The 18,555-nt window shown below is 50.4% G+C and overlaps 1 protein-coding gene across 2 annotated transcripts in view; it reads left to right on the plus strand.

Moving 5' to 3' along the window:
* Nucleotides 1–18,555, plus strand: part of PEBP4 (phosphatidylethanolamine binding protein 4) — a 55,058-nt gene that overhangs the window by 26,126 nt on the left and 10,377 nt on the right. The window contains exon 4 of one of the 2 annotated variants that reach the window (XM_031556733.2): nt 285–383. The exons of the other annotated variant lie outside the window; for it this stretch is intronic. Within the exon in view, the coding sequence (XP_031412593.2) occupies nt 285–383 (99 nt within the window). The remainder of the gene's footprint in view (nt 1–284; nt 384–18,555) is intronic. 2 annotated transcript variants of the gene reach the window in all.

Raw genomic sequence — 18,555 nt, forward strand, 5'->3', positions numbered from 1 at the left:
CAGAAAGCCCTGTGCTGTGTTACAGGGTCGGGGGGAAATCCTGAGTGCATTTATTTGGATGTACACCAAAACACCCTTCTCCTTCCACAAAGCCCTTTTGGAGACATTGGGGTCACTGGGGTCCCGTAGGTCTGCATGCTTTGCGTTCCCCTCCTTGCTTGTTCCCCGTGCCTTGCATTCTCCTTGCTCGTGTATGCATAGCAAAGGGTGAAAAGCAGCGATGCAGGGCAGGCTGCTCCTTGCTCACTCAACCCCATGCCCCTCACTGCTCTCTTCTCTCACAGAGCAAGAAGTACGTGGTGATGCTGGTGGACCCCGACGCTCCCAGCAGAGCCAACCCCCGGAGCCGCTTCTGGAGGCACTGGCTGCTCACCGACGTCCCTGTGAGTGTCCCCAGGTGGGAGGGCGGTGACATCCCCACGGCTGCACCCACTGGGGCACCATTCATTCCATGGGTGAAATCCCAAAGGGGAGAAATGCAAATGGTGCTCGGTGTGTGGGTAGGGGAGCACTTCCTGAGACCGAATACAGTGAGGCTGGGATTAAAATATTGCTGCTTTTTTTTTTTTTCTTTCCCCTCTATTTTTTTTTACCCTTTCCTAAAGAAATACAGAAAAGAAAAAAAAAAAAATGCAGCATGCAAACTCCTCACCCACAGCTCTATCTGCACTCCATCTCGCGAGAGCTCTCATCAGCTTATTTGGGAGAGGAAGGGGGAAAAAAACATCAGTTTTGGTGAAAATCTTGAAAGGAGGGGGAAAAAAACCCAGCAGTTTTGGTGCAGAATCCCATATTTTTCCTTTGGGTTCAGCACCACGCGGCGGATGGGGACCCTTCCGTCGCCACTTTGCTTCCTGAGAGCCTTGGGCGAATCCGTGCTCTCCACTCCTCCTCTTATCTCCTAAAAGATGTGGTGTTTCAGCTCTGAATCAATCTAACTAATAATCTGAAGTCTAATTAAGATATCAATTAATTTGCAGCGTGCATTTAACAAGAAATATCTCGTCATTCTCTGCTATTATTCTCCAAAATTACTGCTGAGGGCTTTTTGTACAGATACCTTAATTAGGCTTTTTTTATGGTTAATGGGAATATTGAGCAAATTAAAATTAGATATTAATATTTTCTGCGAATTTCATAATTGGCTGGAAAAAAAAAATGAAAAAAAACCCCAACCATAAAGCATTGGGAATAATTGCAGAGATTTATGTACAAGGCCTTTCTTTTCGTTATTTTTTCTTTTTTTTTTCTTTCTTTTTTTTTTTTTTATATAATCCTTCACAGAAGCCCTTCTGCATTTCTAACAACAGGGTCTTGGAAGTCTCTCATTAATTTTAATATTTACTAAACGCAAAAAAAAAAGCTCGAGCTCTTGTTTTCCCTTCTGTACACAGCTCCTTCTGAGGCGTTCGTTATTGCTAATTATTGTGGTTTTCTTGTCTTTTTTTTTTTTTTTGTCTCTTTTTTTTTTTTTTTTTTTTTGACCGTGAGATCGTTTGAGCAGAAATGGGGGATTACAACCAGCACAAATGGTTGGAAGGCGCTGCGTTTTTCTTGAGCAAATCAGTGTTGAGGTTGGAAATCTCCTTTGCAGGATGGGAGGAGGGAGCTCTTTTAGCAGCAGAATGGATTTGGGGGAGAAAAGGTGAATTTTGGGAATGATTTCACCATCGCCCAGTGCTGCATCTCCATTGGCCACAGCTGCAGTTGTTCAGTGTGCTCCATCCTTGTGCTATGGGTGCACAGACACAGCTCGTTATATATATGTATACACATACATAGAAGGACACCCATATTTGTATGGCATCTCTGCACCCATGTATGTTGGCTCACCATTGGGCATCCCTACCCAAAAGCATCTTCCTCCTGTAGGCACGGAGTGACCCTCCTAAAACCGAAATTCAGGAACACTCCATGCAAACTACAACACCCCAACTTGCCACCGAGGCTGGGGACCTGTTCTGATGTGAAACACCAACAAAAAAAATCAAAAAACCACAACAGTGGTTTGGGGTTGGTGTCCCGAAAGGCAGCGTTGGGGTTGGAGCACCCCATCCCCTCTGGGTCCCATTCGCTGCTCCTTATCACCAACGGCGGCACCGCCGCTCCGCTTGTCAGGCGCTGGGGAGATGCTTTCACTCCCATTCAAAATAATTTAAATAAAAACGTTGCTACAAAGTGGAATAATATCTTTTGATGAATGTTTTTAAAGCCCTTTAGGTTTTCATGGTAATTTGCAGTGTAAAATTATTTAGAGATAAGAGCCAAATTAGCTCTTATAGGCGGAGGTCGATATGTCCCGTTATCCATGCAAGCAGTGTTTAAATATAATCAGCCTTTACTCTAATGCAGCATAATTGTTCATTTGAAATCGCCTTTTTTTTTTTTCCCTCTTTCTCTTTTTTTTAAACTCCATTCAATGAGTCATTAAAATATTCAAAGGATAATGCAGCGAATTGGAAATGAATTTATCACATTATCCCGCGTACACCGCGGAGCATCAGGTAGCGATGCAGAGCTGGGGCCGGGTGGCAGAGCCACCCAGTAAACACGGATTCCCATTCCGTATGCAGCAAAGGAAGGGAGAAAATCCTGCCCAGGGGAAGGAGTGCATTCCGGCGTTATCCCCCTCCTCAGGAGCTGCAGATTTGTGCTCCGCCGCAGCGTCGCCGCTTGAACTTTATTTTTATCCAAATATGTTTGTAGCAGAAAGTCGTTATGGAAACGGGTTCTGGCAGCCACCAGACCCTGCGTTGAGATGGAGCGGAGCGGGGCTCGGTGCTGCCCCGACCGTACCCCCACCCGCATCCTGATGGGGGGATCGTGGGGAAACTGAGGCACAAAGCAGAGCGGAGGTGGGCGCAGTGGTTGGGGCTGAAGCGTGAGCCAACGGGTTGAGGAAGTGCCAACGGGAGCCCCCAGCCCAACACTGGGAGTTGTTTCTCCCTTGGGGGAAGGTTTGGGTAGGGTTGGTAGGAAGGGCTGGGGGTCGGCTTTGGGGTCACTGCGCTGTCCTCGGTGCTGAATGTCCCAGTGCCACCACCGGCCCCCTCCTGTGCCTGCATTTGTCACCGCACTGATAAACAGGTTCTGGGTTGCAAGTGTCACCATAGAAACAGGTGCTATCTTAAGCAAACAAGGGCTTTATTAACCTTAAATTTGAGGGTTGTTTTTTTTTTTTCTGTATGACAGGAGGCTGGGGAGGAGCTGCAGTGGGTTCTCACATCGCTGCACCCCAATAGGGTTCCCAGCCCTGTCCCCAAGCCTGTCCCCAACCTGAAGGGAGAGTGGTGCAAGAACCCAGAAGGAAACTTTTCTCTTCGTGCAGAGCCAGAACTGAGCTGGTCCAGAGTGCCATGGATGCAACCATGGTTGTGTTGGGAAAACCAAAGGGCTGTGGTGATTGGGGTGCACTGGGCAGAGCGGGGTGCGGTCGGCATGGAGGCGAATTTGGGAGTTGGACTCAGTGATCTCCTTAGGGGTCCTTTCCAACTAAGGATATTCTATGAGATGATTCTATGATTCTAAATATAATAGTGGAAGGAGAAGCTTTTTAGTTGGGTTCCAGCAAAAAAAAAAAAAAAGTGTATATATATATATATAAATATATATATATATAAACTAAATCAGGTTTTGGGTATGCGAGCTCTGCCTGCGGGAAGAGGTGGGTGTGGGAAAGCTGCCCCAGGGAGCTGCCAGCAGAGGAATGCTCCTTTGGGGAGAAGCAGAGCATCAGGACTTGGAGCTGTGGGGACGAAGAGGATCCAATCCCAATTCCAACCCCGACACCATCAGCTTTCCTATCCCCATCGGTCCCTGTTGCAGCAATGGGGATTTGACGAGCAGCAATGCAATTGTTGGAGAAACAGCCAAAATTATTGGTCCTCATTGCAGTGATGGGGAATTTCAGAGCAGTGGTGCCGTTACTGGGGACTCAGTGTTGTTCCCCATTGGTTCCCATTGCAGCAATGGGGAATTGCAGAGCAGCAGTGCAATTGTTGAGGCGTTGTTCTGCCTCTCCGAGGCTCATTCTACTCTACTTTTTGGTTATTAAACCAAACAACTGAAAGGGAAAGAACAAAGAGAAATGCAGTTTTAATCGATGACTTGGAATACTTGGTTCCCCAGTGCAAGTTTGCGTCGCTGCCCTTTTAATGAAAGCTTTATTATTAATAATTATTAAAAAAGAACAATGAAAGCGGAAGGAAAAGAAAACCACGCAGAGGGTGGGGCATGGTTTCTCTGTTGGGTTTCCTCCTTGGGGCCTCATTCTGGGGATGAGGTCGGGTGTTCACCAGCTCCAAAGTTGAGTGTCAACTGCTACTCATTGTTGCTCTGCAAGCAGATGGGCTTTAATTACTGCCACCATCAGCAAATATTGCAGGGAAAAGGGTTTGGGGGCTCATTGTTGGAAAATCCAGCTTCGGCAGGGCCATGTAGGAATTGTAGATCCGTCTTATTTTAAAGCTTGAACTGTTTATATTACCTTTAAACATAGGCTTTAGTCAACAGCATGAGTGACTGTAAGGCACAAAGCTGCCCAAGGGTCTGCCACGCCGGAACAATGCAACAGCAGCAACTCAGTGCTGATGGAAAAACAGCACCCGAACATGATTGGCCCGAACTGCCAAAGAATGGAGCTGCTAATCTGTGTAATTTCTTGGGCACCGTTAGGGCAAAGTGCTGCTTCCCGTTGCTGTGGGAAAAAACAGCGTGTGCAGAGCTGCCTGCAGGGGAATGCGTGTTTGCACAAGTGCCTGTGCTTGCACAAATGCACACAGCTGTGTGTGTTTGCACAAGAATGCTTCTGTTTGCACAAGCACGCACCTCTGCATGAGCACATTTTCCCTCATGTGTCTTTGCACAAGGATATGTTTGCACAGATGGGTCTTTGCACAAGGAAGTGTGTTTGCTCAGAGCCTTCTTGCATGCACCAGGTTTATCCCTGAGTGAGCTGTTGCTGGACTCTCCCAGAGCTGCAACTTGGGCTCCTGCCCTCCTGCCTTGTAATTAACGCTCTCAGGTAATTGCACTTCCAGCCTCTCCATTAAGCCACCACCAAGCAATTCTGGCTGGGAAGCTGCAGAATGAGGAAGTGCAAAAGGTGGTTCTGATGCACCCTGGGGAGCACAACACTGGGATGGGTCTTTTGTAGGGCTGTGAACATTTTGGGGCTGGGACAAGGGGGAAAACATGTCTGCTCCCAGCCCCCACATCAGCTCCAACCCTACATTTCTGCTCCCAGCCCTACATATCATTTCCCAGCCCTACACATCAGCTCCCAGCCATACAAATCTTCCCCCAGGCCTATGTATCATCTCCCAACCCTACACATCTTCTTCCAGCCCTACACGTCATCTCCCAACCCTACACATCTTCTCCCAACCCTACACATCTTCTTCCAGCCCTACACATCTTCTCCCAACCCTACATATCTTCTCCCAACCCTACACATCTTCTCCCAGCCCTACACATCATCTCCCAACCCTACACATCATCTCCCAACCCTACACATCTTCTTCCAGCCCTACACATCATCTCCCAACCCTACACATCTTCTCCCAACCCTACACATCTTCTCCCAGCCCTACCTATCAGCTCTCAGCCCCACACACCCTCTCCCAGCCCCAGAACTGCAATGCTTTCAGGCAGGCAGACACGCACTCTGTGATTACAATCATTAAATTGCCAAGGATCTGCAGAGGGAGAGACGATTATGACGGTGACAAAGAGGTTTCTGTCATCGGGGCTGCGCCCTGCAGCTTTGCTCTTCCTCAGGTTGAATTTAGTGGTTGGGAATGTTCCTTTCTTCCATGGGTTGTTGGTCTGACGCTGCCTCAGAGCAGAGATCTGGGGTTGGTTGGGGTGTCCTGAGCAATCTGCACGTTCCAGGTGCTCCTGGAGGAGGTGGTTCATTGGGGTGCAATCCTGGAGAAGAGATGTGGGGTTGGTTGGGGTGCTTGGGGTGACCTTGGTGTGCTGGATGCTCCTGTTGGAGCTGTACGGCTCGGGGGCATCCCCAGGGACAGGGAACCCCAACGTGTGGCCCCATCTCCTGCTTTCCCACCAGGTAGAAGTGGATTTAGGGATTTCCTGGTTGCTTCTTCTTCCATTTAGCACACCGAGGCCAATGATTCGTCACCATCCAATAACGCCAAGGCTGCAAACACTCTCACTGCTGTTTATTCAAACGGCTGTTTGTTAATTAGCTACTCTTAACGAGGAGAGAATAAATCAGATAAAACACACCGGAATGGCACGGGGATGGTTTGCAGATTGGTTTTATTTTCCAGCAGAGATACAGCCATGAACCTTTTATGGAATAGAAGGCTAAAGATGTATGGAGACCCTGTGTATGTAGGGGATGAGTTGCATATGGAGATCTCTGTATACAGGGGGTGGGAAGTGCATGGATGCCCTACACATGTACAGGCTTTGAGATGTATTTGGAGGCTCTGTGCATATAGGGGAGGGGTTGCATATGGGGATCTATGTATATAGGGGATGAAATGCATATGGCAGCTTTGTATAGAGCCCATGGGATGTGCATGGACACACTTTGCATTGGATGTATGGGATGTACATGGGGATGTATAAGATGTGCTTGGTAACATGTAGGGTTTATATGGAGGTGTATAGGATGTGCATGGAGATGTGTAGGATTCCTATGGAGATGTGTGGAGTGTATGGAGATGTATGGGATGCACATGGAGGTCTATAGGACGGATATGGAGATATGTAGGATGGATATGGAGGTATATAGGATGTGCATGGAGATCTATGGGATGCAGATGGAGATCTATAGGATGGACATGGAGGTAGGTAGGATGTGCATGGGGATCTATGGGATGCACACAGAGATCTCTAGGATGCACACAGAGCTATATGGGATGTGTACAGTGGGATTCCCATTCCCATGGTCCCGTCCCCCATCCACGGCGCAGAGCAGTGATTAACGGGGCTGTGTGTGGGAGCACGGGGATGGAGGAGGGAACTCCTACTGCACCCCGCCATGAATCACCGGGAAGGCGAATCGGTGCCGTTACCACGGGAACAGAGAGAGGAAGGGACTTCCCTGCCGAAATGATGCGGCGGAGAAAATCGCTCCAAAAAAAAAAAAAAAATCAAAAAAAAAGAAGGAAAAAAGAAGCGAAGCTGTGACTAAGCAGCAGAAGTTATGTAAAGCACTGTGGGGAAGTGCAGGGGAGGGACGGCACGTCCTGCGCTGCCCACGGCCGTACCCCTCCCCGCCTCCCCCTGCCGTGGGGGTGGTGGCAACTGGGAGATGCTCTCACTGAGGGCAGTGGGGTATGGGGTGGATTATGGGGTGTTCTGCATCTGTGGGGCCAGATCCCTGCATGGATGGGGCTGGAGAGGAGTGGTGGTGGAGAGGATTTGGGGAGATGGCTTGGGTGTTGGTGCTTAGCAATGCGCGTCTTCCTTGAATGGTGCTCGTTGAGATTTAGGGATCCTCGGCCAAAGTTGTCAATGCTCATTTGAATTTGGGGATGCTCATCTGAATTTGGGATGCTCATCCAAAGTCAGGGTCACTCATCCAAAATTAGGGATGCTCATCTGAATTTGGGGATGCTCATCCAAAGTCAGGGTTGCTTGTGCATATTTGGGATGTTCATACAGAGCTGGACCCCTACAGTTAGGATTTCTGGACAGAATTCAGGGATGCTTGTTCAAATTTAGGGAAATGTGCTTGAATTTGGGGCTGCCATCCAAATTTGGGGATGCTCATCCAAATTTGGGGATGGTCATCCAAATTTGGGATGCTCAACCATCATCAGGGTTGCTCATCCAAATTTAGGGATGCTCATCCAAAGTCAGGGTTGCTTGTGCACGTTTGGGAAGCTCATCCAGAGCTGGGGGTGGTCATCCAAAGTTAGGGCTGCTGATCAGAATATAGAGCTGATCATCCAAATCTGGGGATGCTCACTCAAAGTTAGTGATGCCTGTCTGTCTTTAGGGATGCCCAATCCAATTTGGGGATGCTCATCCAATATTACGGTTCTTTTTTCATATTTGGGATGCTCATCCAGAGCTGGGAGCGGTCATCGAAATTTAGGATTGCTGGTCAGAATTCAGGGATGCTCGTTCAAATTTAGGGAAATGTGTCTGAATTTGGGGCTGCCATCCATATTTGGGGATGCTCATCCAAAGTTAGTGATGCTTGTCTGAGTTTGGTGAAACAAGCCTGAATTTAGGACTGCTCATCCAAAGTTGGGGTTGCTTATCAGAATTTGGGGATGCTCATTCAACTTTGGGTCAGCGCGTCAAAATTTAGAGACATTCATCCAAATTTGGGGCTGCTCAGCCAAAGGTAGGGAAACAAGCCAGAATTTAAGGCTGCTCATCAAAACTTAGGGCTGCTCATCCACTTTCAGGGATGTCCATCCAAATTTGGGGTTGCCCGTCCAAACCTGGGTGAGTTCCCCCCCAAGCAGGGCTGCTCACCCCTCGGGTGATACGATGCGCACAACGGAGGCCCCCATTGCTGCCCTGCAATAAGGGGATCCCAGCACCCCACGAAGCAACACACAAAGCCATCCCAAACCTCCCGAATCTGCTTCCTCTTTGCAACAGCATCTGTCTGCAGGAGGATCCCGGCCGCGCCGGGAGATGCTTGGGATCGTTCCAGCTTCCGCCTGGAAGCCCTGCAGCCCGGAGGGAGCCGCGCATCTCCCGAAAAGGGAATGCAGAGGCAGCTGCACGATGAAGGAAAACCCTCTGCCTGCCCTCCCCTGGTGCCACAGACGCGGTGTCTGAGCGATTAGTCACCGAGGCTTCCCTCCTCCACTGCAGAGCCTGTCCCCCACACGGCAAGCCAGCGGAATGCTTAATTGGAGTTCCTCACACCTACAGGGGTATCGCCTTAAACGAAGCGACAGCGCGATCAAAGCGCTGCAGTCAGACCCTGGGAGCTGCGGGGTTGCTATGGAGTCGTTGGCTTCGGGTCTTGAAAGAAAGGAAGGGAGAAAAAAAAATGTGTATAGAGAGATAGAAAACCAAACCCGATCCCAAATCTGCAGGTGCTGCCCCAGAGGCCAGAATCTTTGGGTCCGAGCGCACAGAGCGGGATGGGGACGCTCAAACCCAATAGAGGGGTGGCTGCCCCATCAGGCATCAGCAAAGCCAAAGAGCACCCCAAAAAGAGGAAGGGGTGACCCTCTGCACCCCTGGAGATGGGGCAGTGGGCAGGGAGCGTCCTCTGCTCATTTTGGAGGTGACACATCAAGAGAGCCAACGCCAACTGTCCCCATGGGGATGGCCATCTCCGCAGTGGCATGGGAGGAGTTGACAGAAGGGATTAATTTCTCACCTGGAATTTACAGTGGGGATTTGGGGCTGATTAAAGGCAGCTCTCGGCAGCTCCCAGCTGAGATCCCTTCTCCGAGCGATGCCCGTCACTCAGAGAGTGAAATTACAGCTTGGTTCCCATTGCAAACAACTTTTCTTCCACAAAACGCAGGCGCTGTGCGTGAGGGAAACAGGATATCGTTTGTGGTTTTGTGAAAAAAGTTGTCCTTTTTTATTATTATTATTCTCGCTGTTTCTTCGGGATCTATTTAAAATGTGGATATTCTGAGCCGGAAAATCGTTTCACGAGGGCGGCAGGTTCCAGCAAATGATGAAATTGGTGGTTCCTCCCGTGTTGGGTTGGAGTTTTGTTTGGAAACAGCCCCAAAACCACCCCGGTGGGGCACTGGAGGCCAACGGGACGATGCCAAACGCGGAGCGCTGGGGGGCTCTGAGCCCATCCCCAGGTGACCAGGCGTGGGCAGGCGCTGCCCCATCGATCCCGTGTGCGAATGCCAAAAGGGCCCTCAATCGATAAAACCTGAACTTTTACAGGGCCGGCTTCAAAAGATCATCCCGAGGCAAAGGCTTTTGGTTGGAGGCAATTAATTAGCACCTTGCAAATGACTCATTAAGGAGGTGGCCGGTAAATGTGAGAGCAATTAAAACCATCGAGCACGATGCCCCCCCCGACCCCTCTCCCAGTGCATCGATCGCTCATTGGGGCGAGCTGGGGATGCAGCCTAAAAAAGGACTTTTTTTCTCCTCCTGCAAACCAGAGCCTTGTTTTTTCCCTTCTGCTTCCAAACGAGAGCCGGAACAAGGTAGGAGAGCGAGGAAAACCCTCCGCTGGCTTCCCTTGATGAACTGAGCTAATTTCTCTCTTAATGGTTCACTACGGAGCTGAATGTGAGGCTTTCCTCCTGCACAGCAAACCCTCTCCCACACACAGACAAATAGGCTGAATATTTAATTGGAATTCCTCACACCTACAGGGTAAAGCCTTGTCAGTAGAAATATAGCCCATCGCCAGCTGGCATCCCCGCACGCCTCCCACCTGATCTCCCAAAAAGAAATCCCTCCCTGTCCTCCCCCTGTCGCTCCGCACCCTGGTGCTCAGGGCTTTGGGAGCTTGGAGCTACCCAGCTGCAGTGGTGGCCCCAAGGATACAACATAAAGTCCCTTTGTGGCCCTATAGGGATGGTGGTGGCACTGAGGGTACATCCTTCACCAAATCCCATTGGTGGCCCCATAGGGATGGTGGTGGCACTGAGGGTACATCCTTCACCAAATCCCATTGGTGGCCCCATAGGGATGGTGGTGGCACTGAGGGTACATCCTTCACCAAATCCCATTGGCGGGATGGTGGTAGCACCAAGGCACCGACCTTGACCGAATCCTATGGGAGCAGTGCAGGATCTTGGATCTGAGCTTCCACCCAACACTCAGGGAGCTGTGGGATGAGCAATGGGGTCCAGTGTGGTGTCCCCTATGGTGTCCCCATGTGGGTGGCAGCAGAGGGCACTGCTGGGCCGCCCGCACCTCACCCTACCCAGGTAATGAAATGGGTGCAAATCATTACCCAACACTCCACTCTATGGGGGAAGCATGAGCCCCCCGATTCTGAGCCCTACAGCCCCATTTTCTTTCCTTTTTCTTTTTTTTCCCCCCAAGTTTCCTCAAGTCTTTGTCTTAATGAGCCAGGTTAAATATTCAGTAATCAGTGTAATAATACACCTGGACTTGTTCGCGAGATATCTGCCTTTTGTACTGCGACAGGACATTAATAGTAATTATTCTGCTTTGTAATTGGAGCTTTAAATACTAATTCAAACAGCCAGAGGAAAACCAATTAGTGCTAATTTATCTCTATGTGTTTTGGAGAGCCTGTGTCTGTCATACTGTGAAGAAATAGGTTGGTAATTAGTACAGTTGGGTGGTAGATAGAAGTAATTATCAGATTCTTTCATGTTCTTTAAAGGAAAAAAAAGATATCTAAGGGCTGCCTGACTCCTCCTTTCCAAAGAAGTTTGCACCTCGAAGGAAGGCAGTGCCTGGTCTCGGCTGTCCCCGCTCTCACTGTGCCAACCTGTGGGCTTTGGGAGGCGCTGAGCCAAATTTGGGGGCTTGGGGCAGCACCCAGTGGGTATGTGCCCAAACATATGTGCTCCATGCGTCGGAGCCACGCTCTGTAAAGCTGAGCCAACTCTTGTGTCTTTGAGCCATACTCCATGTCTCTGAGCCGTACCCCAAATCTCTGAGCCATACTCCATGTCTCTGAGCCCATATTCCATGTTTTTGAGCCATACTCCATGTCTCTGAGCCATAACCCAAATCTCTGAGCCATACTCCATGTCTCTGAGTCATATTCCATGTCTTTGAGCCATACCCCAAATCTCTGAGCCATAACCCAAATCTCTGAGCCATACTCCATGTCTCTGAGCCATACCCCAAATCTCTGAGCCATAACCCAAATCTCTGAGCCATACTCCATGTCTCTGAGCCATACTCCATGTCTCTGAGCCATACCCCAAATCTCTGAGCCATAACCCAAATCTCTGAGCCATACTCCATGTCTCTGAGCCATACCCCAAATCTCTGAGCCATAACCCAAATCTCTGAGCCATACTCCATGCCTCTGAGCCATACCCCAAATCTCTGAGCCATAACCCAAATCTCTGAGCCATACTCCATGCCTCTGAGCCCATATTCCATGTCTCTGAGCCATACCCCAAATCTCTGAGCCATAACCCAAATCTCTGAGCCATAATCCAAATCTCTGAGCCATACTCCATGTCTCTGAGCCATAACCCAGATCTCTGAGCCATACTCCATGTCTCTGAGCCATATTCCATGTCTTTGAGCCATACCCCAAATCTCTGAGCCATAACCCAAATCTCTGAGCCATACTCCATGTCTCTGAGCCATACCCCAAATCTCTGAGCCATAACCCAAATCTCTGAGCCATACTCCATGTCTCTGAGCCATACCCCAAATCTCTGAGCCATAACCCAAATCTCTGAGCCATAACCCAAATCTCTGAGCCATACTCCATGTCTCTGAACCATACCCCAAATCTCTGAGCCATAACCCAAATCTCTGAGCCATACTCCATGTCTCTGAGCCATACCCCAAATCTCTGAGCCATAACCCAAATCTCTGAGCCATACTCCATGTCTCTGAGCCATACCCCAAATCTCTGAGCCATAACCCAAATCTCTGAGCCATAACCCAAATCTCTGAGCCATACTCCATGTCTCTGAACCATACCCCAAATCTCTGAGCCATAACCCAAATCTCTGAACCATACTCCATGTCTCCGAGCCATATTCCATGTCTTTGAGCCATATTCCATGTCTTTGAGCCATATTCCATGTCTTTGAGCCATATTCCATGTCTTTGAGCCATACCCCAAATCTCTGAGCCACACCAGATGTGTTTGAACCCAAACCTGTGCATTTAAGCCATATCTCACTTCTTGAATCCTGTTCCATACATCTGAGCCGTACTCTGTCTGAGATAAAACCCACGTACTCAGCGTGGCTGAGATGTACCCCGTGCATTTGACCAAAGCCTGTTGGTTTGAGCCACGCTCTGTGTGTTGGGTTTGTAAGCAAAGGGTTTGATTTGTAGCTTCCTATATATTTGTTTGTATCCTGTGTGTGTGGTTGGCATCCCATGCATCTGAGCATTCCTGCCATGCCCTAAGCCTAATAATCCCACCCTATCCCACCTCTGATCCATACCCAGTGTGTGTGGTCTGTATTCTATGATCCACTCCCTACGTGTATGACCCCGGCCCTTTGCACCAAAGCCATAGATGGGGATGATGGCCCATCCCTTCATCCCTCTCTGGGACAAACTGGACCAGGGCTGCAGCAGGATCTGCAAGAATTCCTGCCCGCCCCATTCTGTGTGCTTCCTTTCCTCTCCAAAAACCCAATGGGGTTACCTTGGTAATAACAAAGTGCGCCGTTCCAGGAGGGAGGGAACAGATTCCTATTCTGATGAAGCGGGTTTCTCCTCCTCCCCTCTTTGCCCCTTTTATTGCTGCCAATTTTGTTTAGGGGAAAAAAAAAAAAAATCATAAGCAAATGCTAATGATGGAAAAAAAAGCATTTTTTTTTTTTCCATGGGTGGGGAGTAAATGCCATTGGAAGACTTCTATGCGAAGAGATGCCGGGGGGCACAATATATCAAAGGAAATATAATGCACCCAGGTTAAAACTAATGATTGCCATATAATTAGATGTGAACCATTGTGCTATAAATGTGTATTCTTCAGCGTGCTGTGATTGTACAGTAAAAGAGAGAGAGAGAGTGAGCGCACGGAGAAAGAAAGACAGAAAAACACCGAACCCAGCAACGTACTATAAAAAGCACTGTTGACTTTTCTGCTGTTTAGTATTCCTTGCCCGTACTCCCCCAGGAGTATGTAATTAGTGCTTTATGAAGAGCGCATTTAAAGCAGTTTAATATTCACCTCATTCAGTCTGAAACAATGTGATCACTGCTTAGACAAATCACTGCTCCTCACTGACATCCTCTGTCAGTACATTACCTCTGAAAAGACCTTTCAAGAGGCTTGGATGTTAATTAGTTGTCTATCATGTATAAACAGAGCAGTGAGCAGAAGGGCTGCACCAGGCCAAAGGCACAGAGGGAAATACTGGAAATACTGTTTTTATTTTTTTTTCCCCTTTTTTTTTTTTCTTTTTTTTTTTCCCCTTTTCATGAAGATCTCTGGCTTTTTCGTCCCTCCTCTCCCCAGTCTGTTGGCTCTTTGCAGAGTTTTGCATGGCCTGGAGTGGAGTCTGGGCTTCCCTTCTGCTCCCCAGGGTGTTGAGCCACCTGGCACCGAGCTCTGCTGTGGGCAAGGTGTTCCTAAAGCTGCTGTGTGGGGTGGGACCTGCTGAGCTGCCTCTGCCCCGCTGGTGTGAGCATCCCAGCCTGCATCCCAACCCTGCATCCCAATCCTGCGTCCTATTCTACATCCCAGCCTGCATCCCAATCCTGCATCCCGTCCTACATCCCAGCCTGCATCCCAACCCCGCATCCCAACCCTGATCCCAACCTGCATTCCAGGCATCATCCCAACCCTGAACCCCAGATAACATCTTGTCCTGTAGCCTAGGCATCATCCTGTCCTTCATCCCAACCCTGCCTCCCAACTCTTCATCCCACTTTGCATCCTATCCTGCAGGCCAGTGTTACTTCCCAATCCTGCATCCCAGCCTTCATCTCATCCTACATCCCAACTGTTTACCCCAAACCCGCATCCCAACCCTACAACTTAGCCCTGCATCCCGGCATCATCCCATCCTGACTCCCAATCCCACATCCCACTGCTACATCCCAGCCCTGTATCTCAATGTTATATCCCAATCCTGTGTGCCATGCATCATCCCATCCCAGATCCCAATCCTGCATCCCAACTTTTCATCCAAACCCTGCAATCCAGGCATAATTCCATCCTGCATCCCAACCCTGCATCCCAGTGCTACACCCAGCCATCATCTCATTCTGCATCCCAGTCATACATCCCAGACAACTTCCTCTCCTGCATCCCAATTTTGCATTCCAACGCTGTATCCCAACCCTGTATCCTAATTCTGCATCCTGCCCCTACCTCCCAGGGCTACGTCCTCACCTTTCATCCTGGCCCTGTTCCCCAGCACTGCATCCCATTTCTCCATCCTATCTTTGTATCCTGGTCCCACATCCCGGCCTCTCCTGAATCCCAGTGCTACATCCCAATTCTGCATTCCTGGCATCATCCCATCCCACATCCCAATTCTGCATCCCAAAGCTGCACTGCTGTGCTACATCCCAACCCTGCAACACAGGCATCACCCCATCCTGAAGCTCAACCTTGCATCCCAGTGCTACACCCCAATCCTGCACCCCATCCCTACCTCCTAACCTTGCACCCTGACCTTGCCTCACAGCTCTGCATCCCATTTCTCCCAGTCCCTTGCCATGCACGAGAACGGTGACACGGGCAGGGTGATGCCATGGGGCTGGGGGCAGGACCAGGTCCCCACCAGCGCAGTGAGGTCCCTCAGCTCCAGCCCTGACACCACCTCAGTGCTTGAACACACGGAACGAGCACTTCTGCACCTTCGTGATGTGGTTACTGACACCCACCCACTTTGCCAGCACGCCTCGAAATGAATGGATGGAAAATACGATAGGAGAGGGGAGGCATCACTATTTACAGTGGGGTGGCACTTAGCTGAGCAAAGAGATTTCAATGGAAGGGATGCACTGGTCCATCCCTTATAGGTTTGTGCCCTGCCTGGTGTGCCCAAAGTCCTCCATCGCAAGGGGCACTGCCGGTGTCCCCATAGGTGCCCCGTAGCCTCGCCTCTCCCTCCCCCAGCTCAGGGTTTTTCCCCTTTTCTCTCCCTTTTTCCCTGGCTCTCTTAGTCACGAAGGTGAGGCACTGGTGGAGACACAGACATCAAAAACAAGAGGTGATGAAACGCCGGGAATAATTAAGTTGCACTAAATCACCGGGCCCAGGTGGCACACTGCCAGCGCGCTGGGAAACTGGAGCATGGAGAGCTGCATTATTATTAATAATCACTGGCCCCATCATGAACAACAACTTATTTTGCACCTCCTTGTACCAAAGGAGTGGGAAGCAGTGGGGCAGGGGGTGGGCAGTCACAGAGCGGGGGGACAGAGCAGGGGATGTGACCCCGAAACGCTCCGGTTGCACCGCGCTTGGTGATGCATTGCAAAGGGGGAAAAGTGTGCGATTTGGGGCTAAACCCAGCAATGGAGGTGTCTGGGGATGCTCCATCCCACAGCAGTGAGGTCTCTGAAAGATTTGAGGAGAGGTTTCCATCTCCTCTCTGTTTCATCTGGGGCCAGCAATGATTTTGCATGACCAGATTTCTGGGGCAGGATCGATTGTTTTCCCTGTTTTGCACAGCGGGCGATGCGTGAACTCAGCGCTGATTGAGATCATGGAAACCACTCTGCCTGTGCAGACAGGCACCTGGCTCCGTCTGTCCGTCCAAGCAGCCCCTATAGGGCTGTGCATCCATCCCCGTGTCGCCGGCAGCCCCGATCCCAAGCAAGTCTGCTCCCGCCGCGCATCCTCTGCGCACCCATCTCCTTGCGCAAGGGCTTATCCGCCCGCATCGCTGCAAGAGGAGCTGCCTGCTCCCAGGGCGTGGGCGAGCCTGCTGCCCCGGGCTGGGCATTGCACAGCTCCTCTGCCCGGCCCCGGTGCTGCAGAGAGTTTTGCAGCAGGGTGCGTTCCCCCACCATGCATTGCTGATAGCGGGCCAAGGGCGATGTTGGCATTGCAAAGCTTTGGGATGCATTTTTCTTTCACCCTGATGGGCTTTCACCCTTGAAAGCTTTGGGGAAAACGTGCTTTGACCTAAGGCTCGTGTTGGGGTTGGATCGTGCTCTTTGGCAGCCCCAGTGAGCCCTCCGCATGTCCAAAGGGCTGTCCCCGTGGCTCGGGGTTGGTTGGAGACATGGCGATGGCACGAGTGGGACTCAGTCCTCGCCACCGTTCCCACCTGCACGCGTTTCATCAGGGTGACCACAGCCAAAATCCTCCCTGCCGGGGGCAAACCAACCTGTGTCGAAATTTCTGCAAGCTGTAAATCTACAGCGGTTGTAAAACCTCTAAGCCTCCATCTGCAACGTGCAGGTAAACCTTTAATTCCTCAACAATACCCAGCTAACTCCCAGCTAAATCCCTAATTCCTGCGTGCCGGGGCCCCGCGCACTGGGCACCGTGCAGCCCGGTGGCTGCAGAACTGAGACAACCCCACGACAGAGGGGACGCCGACGGGTTTCAGGGCTCATCAGCACAGTGATGACAGTGGTGGTGATTGCTCCACGCATTGTACAACGCGGGTCCCCGCCGCTGGCACAACGCTTGCCCAAGCCGGTGAAACCTGTAGGGAAAGACCACCCTTTCTTGGGCAACTTCCCTGACTCAAGATCCCATCCCAAGTCTCCGGGAGATGGATCTCTGCTGCCTCTTACAACATATCGCCATCCAAACTGGTTTCCCCACAGATCTCTCTTCCATGGATTGTTTTCCCTTTCTTTTTTTTTCTTTTTTTTTTTTCTTTTTTAATTTTGGGGTGGCTGCAAGAGCTCAGATCACGGCGCTGCATCGCTGTCAACTGCTTTCTGTAGAATCGTAGAACCACTGAGGTTGGGGAAAGCCTCCGAGACCGTCAACCATTGACCCATCACCACCATTTCCATGGAATCATTGAGTCACCGAGGTTATAAAAGACCACCAAGGTCATCAAGCCGACCACTGACCCGCCCCCACCGTGTCCATAGAATCAGAATTGGAGAAGACCTCCAAGATTATGGAGTTCGACCCCAACCCCTCACCACCGTGCCCTTAGGATCACACAACTGTTAAAGCTGGAAGTGACATCTAAGACCATCAGGTCAACCGTTGACCCACCCCACTGTGCCCACCAAACCACGACCCCAAGCGCCACATCCCCACATTTCTTTTTCCTTACACCACACAAAGCTCAACCAAAAACACCTTTTATAGAGAAGAGGTTCCCTGGGCAGAACCCGTTGAGACACCAGGATTTTCCTTTAGTTATCACGCCAAATCTTCCCGAAAGGAAGATTCTGGCATTGGAAGGGTTACGGGCACCCATCTGTGCAGCCGCGTTTCACAACGTGCTCCGAGTTTTACTACAAGTTTCAGACAATGAAGGTGTGTCTGCGCTCGCTGCCTGGCTTGCCCATGGTGTAGGCGTCGGGTTCAGCGCCGTCTTGTCAACACTTGAATATGTTGAGCATCACTCACGGGGCATTCTGTAAGAAACCTATTAAGTTAATTACCCAGGCTCGCTCGCTCCGTGTGTGTGTGCGCACCTCTACTGTAAAAATTCGGCTTTTTGCATTGCAAGATGCTTCTGATGCAAGCCTCGGTGTGATGACATCTCGTCTCTGCTGTAACTGATACAGCTGCGAGCTCGGAGCCAGCAGCAAGGACCTGAGTTGGGCTGCACACCCCCCACATAAGGATTATGGGGTCGGGGTCACCCCCAGCGCCGCCCCTCCCTCCATCCCTTCTGAAGGCCCATCCAACCCTCCGCCTCAAGGCATCACCCCGCGTCCCCCAGCCCCACCTATGGGTGTTTTTCGGGTGTTTTTTTTTTTTTTTTTGGATGGGGGAGGAGCGCAGGGCGTTGCACAAACATCGCATGCGCCCCAGGTGGGGCGGCCGGGCCCCCTCCT

Source organism: Meleagris gallopavo, chromosome 24, assembly GCF_905368555.1.
Source record: "Meleagris gallopavo chromosome 24, MGAL_WU_HG_1.1, whole genome shotgun sequence".
In the NCBI taxonomy this organism is placed as follows: domain Eukaryota; kingdom Metazoa; phylum Chordata; class Aves; order Galliformes; family Phasianidae; genus Meleagris; species Meleagris gallopavo.